The 18,817-nt window shown below is 41.3% G+C and overlaps 1 protein-coding gene across 50 annotated transcripts in view; it reads left to right on the top strand.

Moving 5' to 3' along the window:
• The window catches only part of LOC118368906 (hemicentin-2-like), a 43,342-nt gene extending 28,507 nt beyond the window's left edge, over nucleotides 1-14,835 (top strand). Inside the window, exons 18-32 of one of the 50 annotated variants that reach the window (XM_052497418.1) lie at nucleotides 763-834; nucleotides 1,978-4,129; nucleotides 5,312-5,571; nucleotides 6,073-6,170; nucleotides 6,691-6,742; nucleotides 7,651-7,702; nucleotides 7,957-8,112; nucleotides 8,476-8,625; nucleotides 9,446-9,901; nucleotides 10,706-10,913; nucleotides 10,985-11,296; nucleotides 11,395-11,550; nucleotides 12,094-12,555; nucleotides 12,814-12,865; nucleotides 13,183-14,835. In XM_052497418.1, coding sequence (XP_052353378.1) covers nucleotides 763-834; nucleotides 1,978-2,033 — 128 coding nt within the window. In that variant the 3' untranslated portion in view covers nucleotides 2,034-4,129; nucleotides 5,312-5,571; nucleotides 6,073-6,170; ... (9 more) ...; nucleotides 12,814-12,865; nucleotides 13,183-14,835. Of the gene's footprint in view, nucleotides 1-762; nucleotides 835-1,977; nucleotides 4,130-4,388; nucleotides 4,545-5,311; nucleotides 5,572-6,072; nucleotides 6,171-6,534; nucleotides 6,587-6,638; nucleotides 6,743-7,500; nucleotides 7,703-7,956; nucleotides 8,113-8,475; nucleotides 8,782-9,081; nucleotides 9,902-10,653; nucleotides 10,914-10,984; nucleotides 11,297-11,394; nucleotides 11,551-12,093; nucleotides 12,556-12,813; nucleotides 12,866-13,182 lie in introns of all 50 variants that reach the window. The other 49 variants (XM_052497419.1, XM_052497421.1, XM_052497422.1 and 46 more) reach the window with 49 other exon arrangements.
• Nucleotides 14,836-18,817: the final 3,982 nt, after the last annotated feature.

The following is an 18,817-nucleotide window of genomic DNA, read 5'->3' as shown; positions in this document are numbered from 1 at the left end:
TCATTTACAATTGCGACCTGGCCAAGATAAAGCAAAGCAGTTTGACAGATACAACGACACAGAGTTACACATGGAGTAAAACAAGCATACAGTCAATAATACAGTATAAACAAGTCTATATACAATGTGAGCAAATAAGGTGAGAAGGGAAGTAAAGGCAAAAAAGGCCATGGTGGCAAAGTAAATACAATATAGCAAGTAAAACACTGGAATGGTAGTTTTGCAATGGAATAATGTGCAAAGTAGAAATAAAAATAATGGGGTGCAAAGGAGCAAAATAAATAAATTAATTAAATACAGTTGGAAAGAGGTAGTTGTTTGGGCTAAATTATAGGTGGGCTACGTACAGGTGCAGTAATCTGTGAGCTGCTCTGACAGTTGGTGCTTAAAGCTAGTGAGGGAGATAAGTGTTTCCAGTTTCAGAGATTTTTGTAGTTCGTTCCAGTCATTGGCAGCAGAGAACTGGAAGGAGAGGCGGCCAAAGAAAGAATTGGTTTTGGGGGTGACTAGAGAGATATACCTGCTGGAGCGTGTGCTACAGGTGGGAGATGCTATGGTGACCAGCGAGCTGAGATAATGATGAACTATGGATTCTAGTGTTGATGTTAACATACGTTTGGATTTGCACTCTCAAAGCAAATATTATTTTGCAACTAAATTGTCTGAAGATACAGGCCGGCCAATTGGGAAGCAGAATATGCATTAAGTTAATTCCATCCTAATTCCATCCATTTGTTGACTGGAAATGTCCATTGTCATCAGCAGCTGGACCTGTTGATGTGACCTATGCTGAGGTTGATCTCCAAAAGAAGGTCAAAACCAAGAAGAAGAGAGGTAAGTCTGGACATCCCTCCCTCCATATTCCCCCTATCAGAACCTCGTAACCATTTGACCCCATATATTGAAAAGCTGGATATTATTCTGTATATTATTATGTATATAACTGTTATATTATTCTGTATATAACTGTTATATTATTCTGTATATTATTATGTATCTAACGGTTATATTATTCTGTATATAACTGTTATATTAGTCTGTATATTATTCTGTTTATAACTGTTATATTAGTCTGTATATAATTCTTATTGTTCTACATGTGTAAGCAATAAATCCGGATGGGGCTGTTCTTAAGCACAACGTGGAGTGCCTCGATACAGCCGTTAGCCGTGGTATATTGGCCATATACCACAAACCCCCGAGGTGCCTTATTGCTATTATAAACTGCTTACCAACGGAGTTTGAGCAGTAAAGATACATGTTTTGTCATACCCGTGGTATAATGTCTGATATATACCACGGATTTCAGCCAATCAGCATTCTGTATGTAACTGTTATATTATTCTGTACACTAGTCTGTATATTATTATGTCCATAACTGCTATATTATTCTGCATATTATTCTGTATATATCTGTGTATTATTCTGTACAGTGTTCTGTATATAACTGATATATGATTCTGCATATTATTATGTCCATAACTGCTATATTATTCTGCATATTATTCTGTATATATCTGTGTATTATTCTGTACAGTGTTCTGTATATAACTGATATATGATTCTGCATATTATTATGTCCATAACTGCTATATTATTCTGCATATTATTTTGTATATATCTGTGTATTATTCTATACAGTGTTCTGTATATAACTGATATATGATTCTGTATATTATTCTGCATATTATTCTGTATATTATTATGCATATTATTTTGTATATTATTCTGTATGTAAGTGTATATATTTCTATATATTACTCTGTTTATATAATTGTAATATTCTGCATATTATTGTGTATATATCTGTATATTATTGTGTATATAAGTCTATATTATTCTGTACATAAGTGTATATATTTCTATACATTACTCTGTATATATCATTGTAATATTCTGCATATTATTATGTATATATCGGTATATTATTGTGTATATAAGTGTATATTATTCTGTATATAACCCTGTCCTCTATAGAAAGAGCAACCCCACCAGAGGCAGATTCAGTCTATTCTCGATTGAAGCCACGATAATGCCCCGGTAAGACTAATAGCCATATGGTATTGATACTAAAATTATATAAATCTGGAACTAATGTTCTAATATCAAATTCTAATGTATCTATTTAAAGTACAGTGGGGCAAAAAAGTATTTAGTCAGCCACCAATTGTGCAAGTTCTCCCACTTAAAAAGGTGAGAAAGGCCTGTAATTTTCATCATAGGTACACTTCAACTATGACAGAAAAAAAATCCAGAAAATCACATTGTAGGATTTTTTATTAATTTATTTGCAAATTATGGTGGGAAATAAGTATTTGGTCAATAACAAAAGTTTATCTCAATACTTTGTTATATACCCTTTGTTGGCAATGACAGAGGTCAAACGTTTTCTGTAAGTCTTCACAAGGTTTTCACACACTGTTGCTGGTATTTTGGCCCATTCCTCCATGCAGATCTCCTGTAGAGCAGTGATGTTTTGGGGTTGTTGCTGGGCAACACGGACTTTCAACTCCCTCCAAAGATTTTCTATGGGGTTGAGATCTGGAGACTGGCTAGACCACTCCAGGACCTTGAAATGCTTCTTACGAAGCCACTCCTTCGTTGCCCGGGCGGTGTGTTTGGGATCATTGTCATGCTGAAAGACCCAGCCACGTTTCATCTTCAATGCCCTTGCTGATGGAAGGAGGTTTTCACTCAAAATCTCACGATACATGGCCCCATTCATTCTTTCCTTTACACGGATCAGTCGTCCTGGTCCCTATGCAGAAAAACAGCCCCAGAGCATGATGTTTCCACCCCCATGCTTCACAGTAGGTATGGTGTTCTTTGGATGCAACTCAGCATTCTTTGTCCTCCAAACACGACGAGTTGAGTTTTTACCAAAAAGTTATATTTTGGTTTCCTCTGACCATATGACATTCTCCCAATCTTCTTCTGGATCATCCAAATGCTCTCTAGCAAACTTCAGACGGGCCTGGACATGTACTAGCTGAAGAAGGGGGACACGTCTGGCATTGCAGGATTTGAGTCCCTGGCGGCGTAGTGTGTTACTGATGGTAGGCTTTGTTACTTTGGTCCCAGCTCTCTGCAGGTCATTCACTAGGTCCCATTGTGTGGTTCTGGGATTTTTGCTCACCGTTCTTGTGATCATTTTGACCCCATGGGGTGAGATCTTGCGTGGAGCCCCAGATCGAGGGAGATTATCAGTGGTCTTGTATGTCTTCCATTTCCTAATAATTGCTCCCACAGTTGATTTCTTCAAACCAAACTGCTTACCTATTGCAGATTCAGTCTTCCCAGCCTAGTTCAGGTCTACAATTTTGTTTCTGGTTTCCTTTGACAGCTATTTGGTCTTGGCCATAGTGGAGTTTGGAGTGTGACTGTTTGAGGTTGTGGACAGGTGTCTTTTATACTGATAACAAGTTCAAACTTGTGCCATTAATATAAGTAACGAGTGGAGGACAGAGGAGCCTCTTAAAGAAGAGGTCTGTGAGAGCCAGAAATCTTGCTTGTTTGTAGATGACCAAATACTTATTTTCCACCATAATTTGCAAATAAATTCATTAAAAATCCTACAATGTGATTTTCTGGATTTTTTTTCTCATTTTGTCTGTCATAGTTGAAGTGTACCTATGATGACAATTACAGGCCTCTCTCATCATTTTAAGTGGGAGAACTTGCACAATTGGTGGCTGACTAAATACTTTTTTGCCCCACTGTATGTCTCTATGTTTTATTCTTAGGGGATTGTTTTACTTCATGCAGGTCCTTGAGGGAGATGGAGGGATAATTAACTTTGTGTGGTGATATGTTACAGGTCCTTGAGGGAGATGGAGGGATAAATAACTTTGTGTGGTGATATGTTACAGGTCCTTGAGGGAGTCTGAGGGATAAATAACTTTTTGTGGTGATATGTTACAGGTCCTTGAGGGAGATGGAGGGATAAATAACTTTGTGTGGTGATATGTTACAGGGCCTTGAGGGAGATGGAGGGATAAATAACTTTGTGTGGTGATATGTTACAGGTCCTTGAGGGAGATGGAGGGATAAATAACTTTGTGTGGTGATATGTTACAGGTCCTTGAGGGAGATGGAGGGATAAATAACTTTGTGTTGTGATATGTTACAGGTCCTTGAAGGAGATGGAGGGATAAATACCTTTGTGTGGTGATATGTTACAGGTCCTTGAAGGAGATGGAGGGATAAATACCTTTGTGTGGTGATATGTTACAGGTCCTTGAAGGAGATGGAGGGATAAATACCTTTGTGTGGTGATATGTCACAGGTCCTTGAAGGAGATGGAGGGATAAATACCTTTGTGTGGTGATATGTTACAGGGCCTTGAGGAGATGGAGGGATAAATAACTTTGTGTGGTGATATGTTACAGGTCCTTGAAGGAGATGGAGGGATAAATAACTTTGTGTGGTGATATGTTACAGGTCCTTGAGGGAGATGGAGGGATAAATAACTTTGTGTGGTGATATGTTACAGGTCCTTGAAGGAGATGGAGGGATAAATAACTTTGTGTGGTGATATGTTACAGGTCCTTGAAGGAGATGGAGGGATAAATACCTTTGTGTGGTGATATGTTACAGGTCCTTGAAGGAGATGGAGGGATAAATACCTTTGTGTGGTGATATGTCACAGGTCCTTGAAGGAGATGGAGGGATAAATAACATATGTTACAGGTCCTTGAAGGAGATGGAGGGATAAATAACTTTGTGTGGTGATATGTCACAGGTCCTTGAAGGAGATGGAGGGATAAATAACTTTGTGTGGTGATATGTTACAGGGCCTTGAAGGAGATGGAGGGATAAATAACTTTGTGTGGTGATATGTCACAGGTCCTTGAGGGAGATGGAGGGATAAATAACTTTGTGTGGTGATATGTTACAGGTCCTTGAGGAGATGGAGGGATAAATAACTTTGTGTGGTGATATGTCACAGGTCCTTGAAGGAGATGGAGGGATAAATACCTTTGTGTGGTGATATGTTACAGGTCCTTGAGGGAGATGGAGGGATAAATAACTTTGTGTGGTGATATGTTACAGGGCCTTGAGGGAGATGGAGGGATAAATAACTTTGTGTGGTGATATGTTACAGGGCCTTGAAGGAGATGGAGGGATAAATAACTTTGTGTGGTGATATGTCACAGGTCCTTGAAGGAGATGGAGGGATAAATAACTTTGTGTGGTGATATGTTACAGGGCCTTGAGGAGATGGAGGGATAAATAACTTTGTGTGGTGATATGTTACAGGTCCTTGAGGGAGATGGAGGGATAAATAACTTTGTGTGGTGATATGTTACAGGTCCTTGAGGGAGATGGAGGGATAAATAACTTTGTGTGGTGATATGTTACAGGGCCTTGAGGGAGATGGAGGGATAAATAACTTTGTGTGGTGATATGTTACAGGTCCTTGAGGGAGATGTAGGGATAAATAACTTTGTGTGGTGATATGTTACAGGGCCTTGAGGGAGATGGAGGGATACATAACTTTGTGTGGTGATATGTTACAGGTCCTTGAGGGAGATGGAGGGATAAATAACTTTGTGTGGTGATATGTTACAGGTCCTTGAGGAGATGGAGGGATAAATAACTTTGTGTGGTGATATGTTACAGGTCCTTGAGGAGATGGAGGGATAAATAACTTTGTGTGGTGATATGTTACAGGTCCTTGAGGGAGATGGAGGGATAAATAACTTTGTGTTGTGATATGTTACAGGTCCTTGAGGGAGATGGAAGGATAAATAACTTTGTGTGGTGATATGTCACAGGTTCTTGAGGGAGATGGAGGGATAAATAACTTTGTGTGGTGATATGTCACAGGTTCTTGAGGGAGATGGAGGGATAAATAACTTTGTGTGGTGATATGTTACAGGTCCTTGAGGGAGATGGAGGGATAAATAACTTTGTGTGGTGATATGTCACAGGTTCTTGAGGGAGATGGAGGGATAAATAACTTTGTGTGGTGATATGTTACAGGTCCTTGAGGGAGATGGAGGGATAAATAACTTTGTGTGGTGATATGTTACAGGTCCTTGAAGGAGATGGAGATGTGATATGTTACAGGGCCTTGATGGAGGGATAAATAACTTTGTGTGGTGATATGTTACAGGGCCTTGAGGGAGATGGAGGGATAAATAACTTTGTGTGGTGATATGTTACAGGTCCTTGAGGGAGATGGAGGGATAAATAACTTTGTGTGGTGATATGTTACAGGTCCTGTGGGAGATGGAGGAGGATAAATAACTTTGTGTGGTGATATGTTACAGGTCCTTGAGGGAGATGGAGGGATAAATAACTTTGTGTGGTGATATGTTACAGGTCCTTGAGGGAGATGGAGGGATAAATAACTTTGTGTGGTGATATGTTACAGGTCCTTGAGGGAGATGGAGGGATAAATAACTTTGTGTGAGGGATACAGAGATGGAGGGATAAATAACTTTGTGTGGTGATATGTTACAGGTCCTTGAGGGATAAATAACTTTGGAGATGGAGGGATAAATAACTTTGTGTGGTGATATGTCACAGGTCCTTGAAGGAGATGGAGGGATAAATAACTTTGTGTGGTGATATGTTACAGGTCCTTGAGGGAGATGGAGGGATAAATAACTTTGTGTGGTGATATGTTACAGGTCCTTGAGGGAGATGGAGGGATAAATAACTTTGTGTGGTGATATGTTACAGGTCCTTGAAGGAGATGGAGGGATAAATAACTTTGTGTGGTGATATGTTACAGGTCCTTGAGGGAGATGGAGGGATAAATAACTTTGTGTGGTGATATGTTACAGGTCCTTGAGGGAGATGGAGGGATAAATAACTTTGTGTGGTGATATGTTACAGGGCCTTGAGGGAGATGGAGGGATAAATAACTTTGTGTGGTGATATGTTACAGGTCCTTGAGGGAGATGGAGGGATAAATAACTTTGTGTGGTGATATGTTACAGGTCCTTGAGGGAGATGGAGGGATAAATAACTTTGTGTGGTGAGATAAATAACTTTGGATAAATAAATTTGTGTGGTGATATGTTACAGGTCCTTGAGGAGATGGAGGGATAAATAACTTTGTGTGGTGATATGTTACAGGGCCTTGAGGGAGATGGAGGGATAAATAACTTTGTGTGGTGATATGTTACAGGTCCTTGAGGGAGATGGAGGGATAAATAACTTTGTGTTGTGATATGTTACAGGTCCTTGAGGGAGATGGAAGGATAAATAACTTTGTGTGGTGATATGTCACAGGTTCTTGAGGGAGATGGAGGGATAAATAACTTTGTGTGGTGATATGTCACAGGTTCTTGAGGGAGAGGGATAAATAACTTTGTGTGGTGATATGTTACAGGTCCTTGAGGGAGATGGAGGGATAAATAACTTTGTGTGGTGATATGTCACAGGTTCTTGAGGAGATGGAGGGATAAATAACTTTGTGTGGTGATATGTTACAGGTCCTTGAGGGAGATGGAGGGATAAATAACTTTGTGTGGTGATATGTTACAGGTCCTTGAAGGAGATGGAGGGATAAATAACTTTGTGTGGTGATATGTTACAGGGCCTTGATGGAGGGATACATAACTTTGTGTGGTGATATGTTACAGGTCCTTGAGGGAGATGGAGGGATAAATAACTTTGTGTGGTGATATGTTACAGGTCCTTGAGGGAGATGGAGGGATACATAACTTTGTGTGGTGATATGTTACAGGTCCTTGAAGGAGATGGGGGGATACATAACTTTGTGTGGTGATATGTTACAGGTCCTTGAGGGAGATGGAGGGATAAATAACTTTGTGTGGTGATATGTTACAGGTCTTTGAGGGAGATGGAGGGATAAATAACTTTGTGTGGTGATATGTTACAGGTCTTTGAGGGAGATGGAGGGATAAATAACTTTGTGTGGTGATATGTGACAGGTCCTTGATGGAGGGATACATAACTTTGTGTGGTGATATGTTACAGGGCCTTGAGGGAGATGGAGGGATAAATAACTTTGTGTGGTGATATGTTACAGGTCCTTGAGGGAGATGGAGGGATAAATAACTTTGTGTGGTGATATGTTACAGGTCCTTGAGGGAGTCTGAGGGATAAATAACTTTGTGTGGTGATATGTCACAGGTCCTTGAAGGAGATGGAGGGATAAATAACTTTGTGTGGTGATATGTTACAGGTCCTTGAGGGAGATGGAGGGATAAATAACTTTGTGTGGTGATATGTTACAGGGCCTTGAGGAGATGGAGGGATACATAACTTTGTGTGGTGATATGATACAGGTCCTTGAGGGAGATGGAGGGATAAATAACTTTGTGTGGTGATATGTCACAGGTTCTTGAGGGAGATGGAGGGATAAATAACTTTGTGTGGTGATATGTTACAGGTCCTTGAGGGAGATGGAGGGATAAATAACTTTGTGTGGTGATATGTTACAGGTCCTTGAAGGAGATGGAGGGATAAATAACTTTGTGTGGTGATATGTTACAGGTCCTTGAGGGAGATGGAGGGATAAATAACTTTGTGTGGTGATATGTTACAGGTCCTTGAGGGAGATGGAGGGATAAATAACTTTGTGTGGTGATATGTTACAGGGCCTTGATGGAGGGATAAATAACTTTGTGTGGTGATATGTTACAGGTCCTTGAGGGAGATGGAGGGATAAATAACTTTGTGTGGTGATATGTTACAGGTCCTTGAGGGAGATGGAGGGATAAATAACTTTGTGTGGTGATATGTTACAGGTCCTTGAGGGAGATGGAGGGATAAATAACTTTGTGTGGTGATATGTTACAGGTCCTTGAGGGAGATGGAGGGATAAATAACTTTGTGTGGTGATATGTTACAGGGCCTTGATGGAGGGATAAATAACTTTGTGTGGTGATATGTTACAGGATCTTGAGGGAGATGGAGGGATAAATAACTTTGTGTGGTGATATGTTACAGGTCATTGATGGAGGGATAAATAACTGTGTGTGGTGATATGTTACAGGTCCTTGAGGGAGATGGAGGGATAAATAACTTTGTGTGGTGATATGTTACAGGTCCTTGAGGTTGATGGAGGGATAAATAACTTTGTGTGGTGATATGTTACAGGTCCTTGAGGGAGATGGAGGGATAAATAACTTTGTGTGGTGATATGTTACAGGTCCTTGAGGGAGATGGAGGGATAAATAACTTTGTGTGGTGATATGTTACAGGTCCTTGAGGGAGATGGAGGGATAAATAACTTTGTGTGGTGATATGTTACAGGTCCTTGAGGGAGATGGAGGGATAAATAACTTTGTGTGGTGATATGTTACAGGTCCTTGAGGGAGATGGAGGGATAAATAACTTTGTGTGGTGATATGTTACAGGTCCTTGAGGGAGATGGAGGGATAAATAACTTTGTGTGGTGATATGTTACAGGTCCTTGAGGGAGATGGAGGGATAAATAACTTTGTGTGGTGATATGTTACAGGTCCTTGAGGGAGTCTGAGGGATAAATAACTTTGTGTGGTGATATGTTACAGGTCCTTGATGGAGGGATAAATAACTTTGTGTGGTGATATGTTACAGGGCCTTGATGGAGGGATACATAACTTTGTGTGGTGATATGTTACAGGTCCTTGAGGGAGATGGAGGGATAAATAACTTTGTGTGGTGATGTGTTACAGGTCCTTGAGGGAGATGGAGGGATAAATAACTTTGTGTGGTGATATGTTACAGGTCCTTGAGGGAGATGGAGGGATAAATAACTTTGTGTGGTGATATGTTACAGGTCCTGGAAGGAGATGGAGGGATAAATAACTTTGTGTGGTGATATGTTACAGGTCCTGGAAGGAGATGGAGGGATAAATAACTGTGTGTGGTGATATGTTACAGGTCCTTGAGGGAGATGGAGGGATAAATAACTTTGTGTGGTGATATGTTACAGGTCCTTGAGGGAGATGGAGGGATAAATAACTTTGTGTGGTGATATGTTACAGGACCTTGAGGGAGATGGAGGGATAAATAACTTTGTGTGGTGATATGTTACAGGGCCTTGATGGAGGGATAAATAACTTTGTGTGGTGATATGTTACAGGTCCTTGAGGGAGATGGAGGGATACATAACTTTGTGTGGTGATATGTTACAGGGCCTTGATGGAGGGATAAATAACTTTGTGTGGTGATATGTTACAGGTCCTTGAGGGAGATGAGGGATAAATAACTTTGTGTGGTGATATGTTACAGGTCCTTGAGGGAGATGGAGGGATACATAACTTTGTGTGGTGATATGTTACAGGGCCTTGATGGAGGGATAAATAACTTTGTGTATATGTTACAGGGCCTTGAGGGAGATGGAGGGATAAATAACGTTGTGTGGTGATCTACTACAGGTCCTTGAGGGAGATGGAGGAATAAATAACTTTGTGTGGTGATATGTTACAGGTCCTTGAGGGAGATGGAGGGATAAATAACTTTGTGTGGTGATATGTTGCAGGTCCTTGAGGGAGATGGAGGGATAAATAACTTTGTGTGGTGATATGTTACAGGTCCTTGAGGGAGATGGAGGGATAAATAACTTTGTGGTGATCTGTTACAGGTGTGTGTGGTGATATGTTACAGTTCCTTGATGGAGGGATAAATAACTTTGTGTTGTGAGGGTCCTTGATGGAAATAACTTTGTGTGGTGATATGTTACAGGTCCTTGAGGGAGATGGAGGGATAAATAACTTTGTGTGGTGATATGTTACAGGTCCTTGAGGGAGATGGAGGGATAAATAACTTTGTGTGGTGATATGTTACAGGTCCTTGAGGGAGATGGAGGGATAAATAACTTTGTGTGGTGATATGTTACAGGTCCTTGAGGGAGATGGAGGGATAAATAACTTTGTGTGGTGATATGTTACAGGTCCTGGAAGGAGATGGAGGGATAAATAACTTTGTGTGGTGATATGTTACAGGTCCTTGAGGGAGATGTAGATAAATAACTTTGGATAAATAATAAATAACTTTGTGTGGTGATATGTTACAGGTCCTTGAGGGAGATGGAGGGATAAATAACTTTGTGTGGTGATATGTTACAGGTCCTTGAGGGAGATGGAGGGATAAATAACTTTGTGTGGTGATATGTTACAGGTCCTTGAGGGAGATGGAGGGATAAATAACTTTGTGTGGTGATATGTTACAGGTCCTTGAGGGAGATGGAGGGATAAATAACTTTGTGTGGTGATATGTTACAGGTCCTTGAGGGAGATGGAGGGATAAATAACTTTGTGTGGTGATATGTTACAGGTCCTTGAGGGAGATGGAGGGATAAATAACTTTGTGTGGTGATATGTTACAGGTCCTTGAGGGAGATGGAGGGATAAATAACTTTGTGTGGTGATATGTGACAGGTCCTTGATGGAGGGATACATAACTTTGTGTGGTGATATGTTACAGGGCCTTGAGGGAGATGTAGGGATAAATAACTTTGTGTGGTGATATGTTACAGGTCCTTGAGGGAGATGGAGGGATAAATAACTTTGTGTGGTGATATGTTACAGGTCCTTGAGGGAGATGGAGGGATAAATAACTTTGTGTGGTGATATGTTACAGGTCCTTGAGGGAGTCTGGAGGGTGATAAATAACTTTGTGTGGTGATATGTTACAGGTCCTTGAGGGAGATGAGGGATAAATAACTTTGTGTGTGATGATATGGAGGGATAAATAACATCTACTACAGGTCCTTGAGGGAGATGGAGGGATAAATAACTTTGTGTGGTGATATGTTACAGGTCCTTGAGGGAGATGGAGGGATAAATAACTTTGTGTTGTGATATGTTACAGGTCGTTGAGGGAGATGGAGGGATAAATAACTTTGTGTGGTGATATGTTACAGGTCCTTGAGGGAGATGGAGGGATAAATAACTTTGTGTGGTGATATGTTACAGGTCCTTGAGGGAGATGGAGGGATAAATAACTTTGTGTGGTGATCTACTACAGGTCCTTGAGGGAGATGGAGGGATAAATAACTTTGTGTGGTGATATGTTGCAGGTCCTTGAGGGAGATGGAGGGATAAATAACTTTGTGTGGTGATCTGTTACAGGTCCTTGAGGGAGTCTGAGGGATAGATAACTTTGTGTGGTGATATGTTACAGGTCCTTGAGGGAGTCTGAGGGATAAATAACTTTGTGTGGTGATATGTTACAGGTCCTTGAGGGAGATGGAGGGATAAATAACTTTGTGTGGTGATATGTTACAGGTCCTTGATGGAGGGATAAATAACTTTGTGTGGTGATATGTTACAGGTCCTTGAGGGAGATGGAGGGATAAATAACTTTGTTTGGTGATATGTTACAGGTCCTTGAGGGAGATGGAGGGATAAATAACTTTGTGTGGTGATCTACTACAGGTCCTTGAGGGAGATGGAGGGATAAATAACTTTGTGTGGTGATATGTTACAGGTCCTGGAAGGAGATGGAGGGATAAATAACTTTGTGTGGTGATATGTTACAGGTCCTTGAGGGAGATGGAGGGATAAATAACTTTGTGTGGTGATATGTTACAGGTCCTTGAGGGAGATGGAGGGATAAATAACTTTGTGTGGTGATATGTTACAGGTCCTTGAGGGAGATGGAGGGATAAATAACTTTGTGTGGTGATATGTTACAGGACCTTGAGGGAGGGAGATGGAGGGATAAATAACTTTGTGTGGTGATATGTTACAGGTCCTTGAGGGAGATGGAGGGATAAATAACTTTGTGTGGTGATATGTTAGAGGTCCTTGATGGAGGGATAAATAACTTTGTGTGGTGATCTACTACAGGTCCTTGAGGGAGATGGAGGGATAAATAACTTTGTGTGGTGATATGTTACAGGTCCTGGAAGGAGATGGAGGGATAAATAACTTTGTGTGGTGATATGTTACAGGTCCTTGAGGAGATGGAGGGATAAATAACTTTGTGTGGTGATATGTTACAGGTCCTTGAGGGAGATGGAGGGATAAATAACTTTGTGTGGTGATATGTTACAGGTCCTTGAGGGAGATGGAGGGATAAATAACTTTGTGTGGTGATATGTTACAGGTCCTTGAGGGATAAATAACTTTGTGTGGTGATGGAGGGATAAATAACTTTGTGTGGTGATGGAGGGATGTTACAGGTCCTTAAATAACTTTGTGTTGTGATATGTTACAGGTCCTTGAGGAGATGGAGGGATAAATAACTTTGTGTGGTGATGTGTTACAGGTCCTTGAGGGAGATGGAGGGATAAATAACTTTGTGTGGTGATATGTTACAGGTCCTGGAAGGAGATGGAGGGATAAATAACTTTGTGTGGTGATATGTTACAGGTCCTGGAAGGAGATGGAGGGATAAATAACTTTGTGTGGTGATATGTTACAGGTCCTGGAAGGAGATGGAGGGATAAATAACTTTGTGTGGTGATATGTTACAGGTCCTTGAGGGAGATGGAGGGATAAATAACTTTGTGTGGTGATATGTTGCAGGTCCTTGATGGAGGGATAAATAATTTTGTGTTGTGATATGTTAGAGGTCCTTGTGGGAGATGGAGGGACACTTCATCAGAGGAGGAGCAGGATAAACCTGGGAATATGGATTATGCACACACGCAAGCGCACCCACGCGCAAGCGCACCCACGCAAGCGCCCTCACACATACACATAAGGATTTATATGTATATATAACAACATATATATTTGATTTAATATTGGTTTTTGTGTATAACTGCAACAGCTTTTTAAACAATGATATGGTGTTGTGGATATTATCTGCAGCTACAGCTAACTATACATTTTGAGAGTAATGAAACTGGAAGGGATGATAGATGATCAGGGAAGCAGATCTGATGACACCGAGGTCTGAGGAAGCATTGACGGTCTGATGATCCTTTGAACAGAGGGAGCCGCTCAGAGTAGAAAAACAGTCAGGGTCCGTAGCCTCAGCAGCGCACCATGCTGGTGATGCTTAGCTTAGCTGGCTAGCCACTCCTCTCCACTAACTCTATGTAGCACCCACTTGGGTGATGCTATTATGCTGCCACAAAGATGCTGGAAGAATAACATTAGCAGTTAGAGTATCTTATCCACTAGTCCCAGCCATCTCCTCATGCAGTCCTCTCACTTCTTCTGCTTCTCTCCAGTGTTGTGACATTCTAGTCCATTCACATACACACAGTCTCCAAGCTAGCTTGTTAGATAGCAATTGAGCCAAAACTGGCAAATTTGAACTTTAAAATCATTATTGATGACCAATTAATTATGGATTCTAAATTACCAATCAAAAAACAAAAAGCTGATAGAAAAATGGCCATACAAAAAAACTTAAAGGCCCAGTGCAGTCAAAAAATGTGATATCCTGTGTTGTGTGTATATACACTGAGTATACCAGACATTAGGAACTACTGCCTAATATTCAGTTTGCCCCTTCCCACTCAGACCACTCCCAGACATTCATAGCATCATTCTTGTTTGACAAATTGCTCTTTGCTTAGAATTTGTTTTTGTTAATTTTTTTTACCACAATCACAGTAAGATTCTTACTTGTTACCCAGAAATTATTTGATATCGAGATAAAAGTGGACCTTTAAAGACCACTAAATATGATTAAATGTACAAAACATTTATGAGAACGATCATCCATGGCTTCCATAGCGGCACCATCGTGGCTATTTTTTATTTATTGTTTATGTTGTCAATGTCTGAAATGTATTATCTTTGATGAATTTTTCTGTCATTACATGATATAATAACATTTTTCTTTATGATTTTTACAGAATACTTTCAGTATTATACATGTTTTTTTTCTATTCAACTGTACTTTTTCAATATCTTTGCATTGCGCTTTTTTAATAAACTTAAGTTTTTCATCCACAAGATAGAATGAGTGGATGTTGTCATCATTGTCAACTCTTCCATACAACCTACTTTGTCCAGCCCTCCCTTCAGCCGAATCAAGTTATTGGGCTCGTCAACGTGTGAGTGAAAGGGTCAATCTGTGATTGGTACATCCATTTTGTGACTTTTAAATTAAAGACATGCTCTGGAAATTTGGAGACTACAAAGTACACTACATGACCAAAAGCATGTGGACACCTGAACATTGTTGAACATCTCATTCCATAATTATAGGCATTAATATGGACTTGGTCCCCCATTTGCTCCTCCACACTTCTGGGAAGGCTTTCCACTAGATGTTGGAACATTGCTGCCGGGACTTGTTTCCATTCAGCCACAAGAGCATTAGTGATGTCGAGCACTGATGTTGGCCGATTAGGCCTGGCTCACAGTCAGCGTTCTAATTCATCCCAAAGGTGTTTGATGGGGTTGAGGTCAGGGCTCTGTGCAGGCCAGTCAAGTTCTTACACACCGATCTTGACAAAACATTTCTGTATGGACCTCGCTTTGTGCACGGTGGCATTGTCATGCTGAAACAGGAGAGGGCCTTCCCCAAACTGTTGCCACAAAGTTGGAAGCACAGAATTGTCTAGAATGTTATTGTATGCTGTAGCGTTAAGATTTCCCTTCACTGGAACTAAAGGGCCTAGACCGAACCATGAAAAACAGCCCCAACCATTATTCCTCCTCCACCCAACTTTACAGTTGGCACTATGCATTGGGGCATTTGGGGCATAGTGGCAACCCATTTCATGAAGCTCCAGATGAAAAGTTATTGTGCTGATGTTGCTTCCAGAGGTAGTTTGGAACTCGGTAGTGAGTGTTGCAACCGATGACACACGATTTTCATGCGCTTACGTGCTTCAGCACTCGGCGGTCCCGTTCTGTGAGGTTATGTGGCCTACCACTTCACGACTGAACCGTTGTTGCTCCTAGACGTTTCCACTTCACAATAACAGCACTTACAGTTGACCGGGGCAGTTTTAGCAGGGTAGAAATCTTTCTAAATGACTTGTTGGAAAGGTGGCATCCTATGATTGTGCCGCATTGAAAGTCACTGAGCTCTTCAGTAAGGCAATTCTACTGCCAATGTTTGGGTATGGTGATTGCATGGCTGTGTACTTGATTTTATAGACCCGGGCGATTCCCTGATCCACCTCTACGCAGACGACACCATTCTGTATACTTCCGGCCCATCCTTGGACACTGTGCTATCTAACCTCCAAACGAGCTTCAATGCCATACAACACTCCTTCCGTGGCCTGCAACTGCTCTTAAACGCTAGTAAAACCAAATGCATGCTTTTCAACCCTTCGCTGCCTGCAACCGCACGCCCGACTAGCATCACCACCCTGGATGGTTCTGACCTAGAATATGTGGACATCTATAAGTACCTAGGTGTCTGGCTAGACTGTAAACTCTCCTTCCAGACTCATATCAAACATCTCCAATCTAAAATCAAATCTAGAGTTGGCTTTCTATTCCGCAACAAAGCCTCCTTCACTCACACCGCCAAACTTACCCTTAAAACTGACTATCCTACCAATCCTCGACTTCGGCGATGTCATCTACAAAATAGCTTCCAACACTATACTCAGCAAACTGGATGCAGTTTATCACAGTGCCATCCGTTTTGTTACTAAAGCACCTTATACCACCCACCACTGCGACCTGTATGCTCTAGTCGGCTGGTCTTCGCTACGTATTCGTCGCCAGACCCACTGGCTCCAGGTCATCTGCAAGTCCATGCTAGGTAAAGCTCCGCCTTATCTCAGTTCACTGGTCACGATGGCAACACCCACCCGTAGCAAGCGCTCCAGCAGGTGTATCTCACTGATCATCCCTAAAGCCAACACCTCATTTGGCCGCCTTTCGTTCCAATTGCAAAAATCGCTGAAGTTGGAGACTTTTATCTCCCTCACCAACTTCAAACATCTGCTATCTGACCAGCTAACCGATCGCTGCAGCTGTACATAGTCTATCGGTAAATAGCCCACCCATTTTCACCTACCTCATCCCCATACTGTTTATATTTATTTACTTTTCTGCTCTTTTGCACACCAATATCTCTACCTGTACATGACCATCTGATCATTTATCACTCCAGTGTTAATCTGGTGTGGCTGAAACAGTCAAATACACTCATTTGAAGGGGTGTCCACATGTTTTTGTAAATATACTGTAGTGTATTATGTAATATGAGCAGAAGTACTGTCTTAGCCTAATTAGTAGTCTAAGTCTGGGGGTTTTCTGGAAGCTGTGCTACACCATTTTCCCTTAATTTTCCCCACCTGGGCAAGCCCCCTAGCAATTTGAGTTCAACCAATGAGCCTCAGCCCCTTGCCATATGAGTGACATCTAGCAAGAGGTACATCATGCACCCACAGCAGAGTGAGAGAGAGCAATCTGCACATACAGTGGGGCAAAAAAGTATTTAGTCAGCCACCAATTGTGCAAGTTCTCCTACTTAACAAGATGAGAGAGGCCTGTAATTTTCATCATAGGTACACTTAAACTATGACAGACAAAATGAGGGGGGAAAAAATCCAGAAAATTACATTTGTAGGATTTTTATTTGCAAATTATGGTGGAAAATAAGTATTCGGTCAATAACAAAAGTTTATCTCAATACTTTGTTATATAACCTTTGTTGGCAATGACAGAGGTCAAACGTTTTCTGTAAGTCTTCACAAGGTTTTCACACACTGTTGCTGGTATTTTGGCTCATTCCTCCATGCAGATCTCCTCTAGAGCAGTGATGTTTTGGGGCTGTTGCTGGGCAACACAGACTTTCAACTCCCTCCAAAGATTTTCTATGGGGTTGAGATGTGGAGACTGGCTAGGCCACTCCAGGACCTTGAAATGCTTCTTACGAAGCCACTCCTTCATTGCCCGGGCGGTGTGTTTGGGATCATTGTCATGCTGAAAGACCCAGCCACGTTTCATCTTCAATGCCCTTGCTGATGGAAGGAGGTTTTCACTCAAAATCTCATGATACATGGCCCCATTCATTCTTTCATTTACACGGATCAGTCGTCCTGGTCCCTTTGCAGAAAAACAGCCCCAAAGCATGATGTTTCCACCCCCATGCTTCACAGTAGGTATGGTGTTCTTTGGATGCAACTCAGCATTCTTTGTCCTCCAAACACGACGAGTTGAATTTTTACAAAAATTTATATTTTGGTTTCATCTGACCATATGACATTCTCCCAATCTTCTTCTGGATCATCCAAATGCTCTCCAGCAATCTTCAGACGGGCCTGGACATGTACTGGCTTAAGCAGGGGGACACGTCTGGCATTGCAGGATTTGAGTCCCTGGCGGCGTAGTGTGTATACTGATGGTAGGCTTTGTTACTTTGGTCCCAGCTCTCTGCAAGTCATTCACTAGGTCCCCCCGTGTGGTTTTGGGATTTTTGGTCACCGTTCTTGTGATCATTTTGACCCCATGGGGTGAGATCTTGCGTGGAGCCCCAGATCGAGGGAGATTATCAGTGGTCTTGTATGTCTTCCATTTCCTAATAATTGCTCACACAGTTGATTTCTTCAAACCAAGCTGCAGATTCAGTCTTCCCAGCCTGGTGCAAGTCTACAATTTTGTTTCTGGTGTCCTTTGACAGCTCTTTGGTCTTGGCCATAGTGGAGTTTGGAGTGTGACTGTTTGAGGTTGTGGACAGGTGTATTTTATACTGATAACAAGTTCAAACAGGTGCCATTAATACAGGTAACGAGTGGAGGACAGAGGAGCCTCTTAAAGAAGAAGTTACAGGTCTGTGAGAGCCAGAAATCTTGCTTGTTTGTAGGTGACCAAATACTTATTTTCCACCATAATTTGCAAATAAATTCATAAAAAATCCTACAATGTGATTTTCTGATTTTTTTTCTCTCATTTTGTCTGTCATAGTTGAAGTGTACCTATGATGACAATTACAGGCCTCTCTCATCTTTTTAAGTGGGAGAACTTGCACA

This window comes from Oncorhynchus keta, chromosome 35 (assembly GCF_023373465.1).
Source record: "Oncorhynchus keta strain PuntledgeMale-10-30-2019 chromosome 35, Oket_V2, whole genome shotgun sequence".
Lineage (NCBI taxonomy): Eukaryota > Metazoa > Chordata > Actinopteri > Salmoniformes > Salmonidae > Oncorhynchus > Oncorhynchus keta.
Note: the sequence above shows the minus strand (reverse complement) of the source record. Positions and strands in the feature narration are given on the sequence as shown.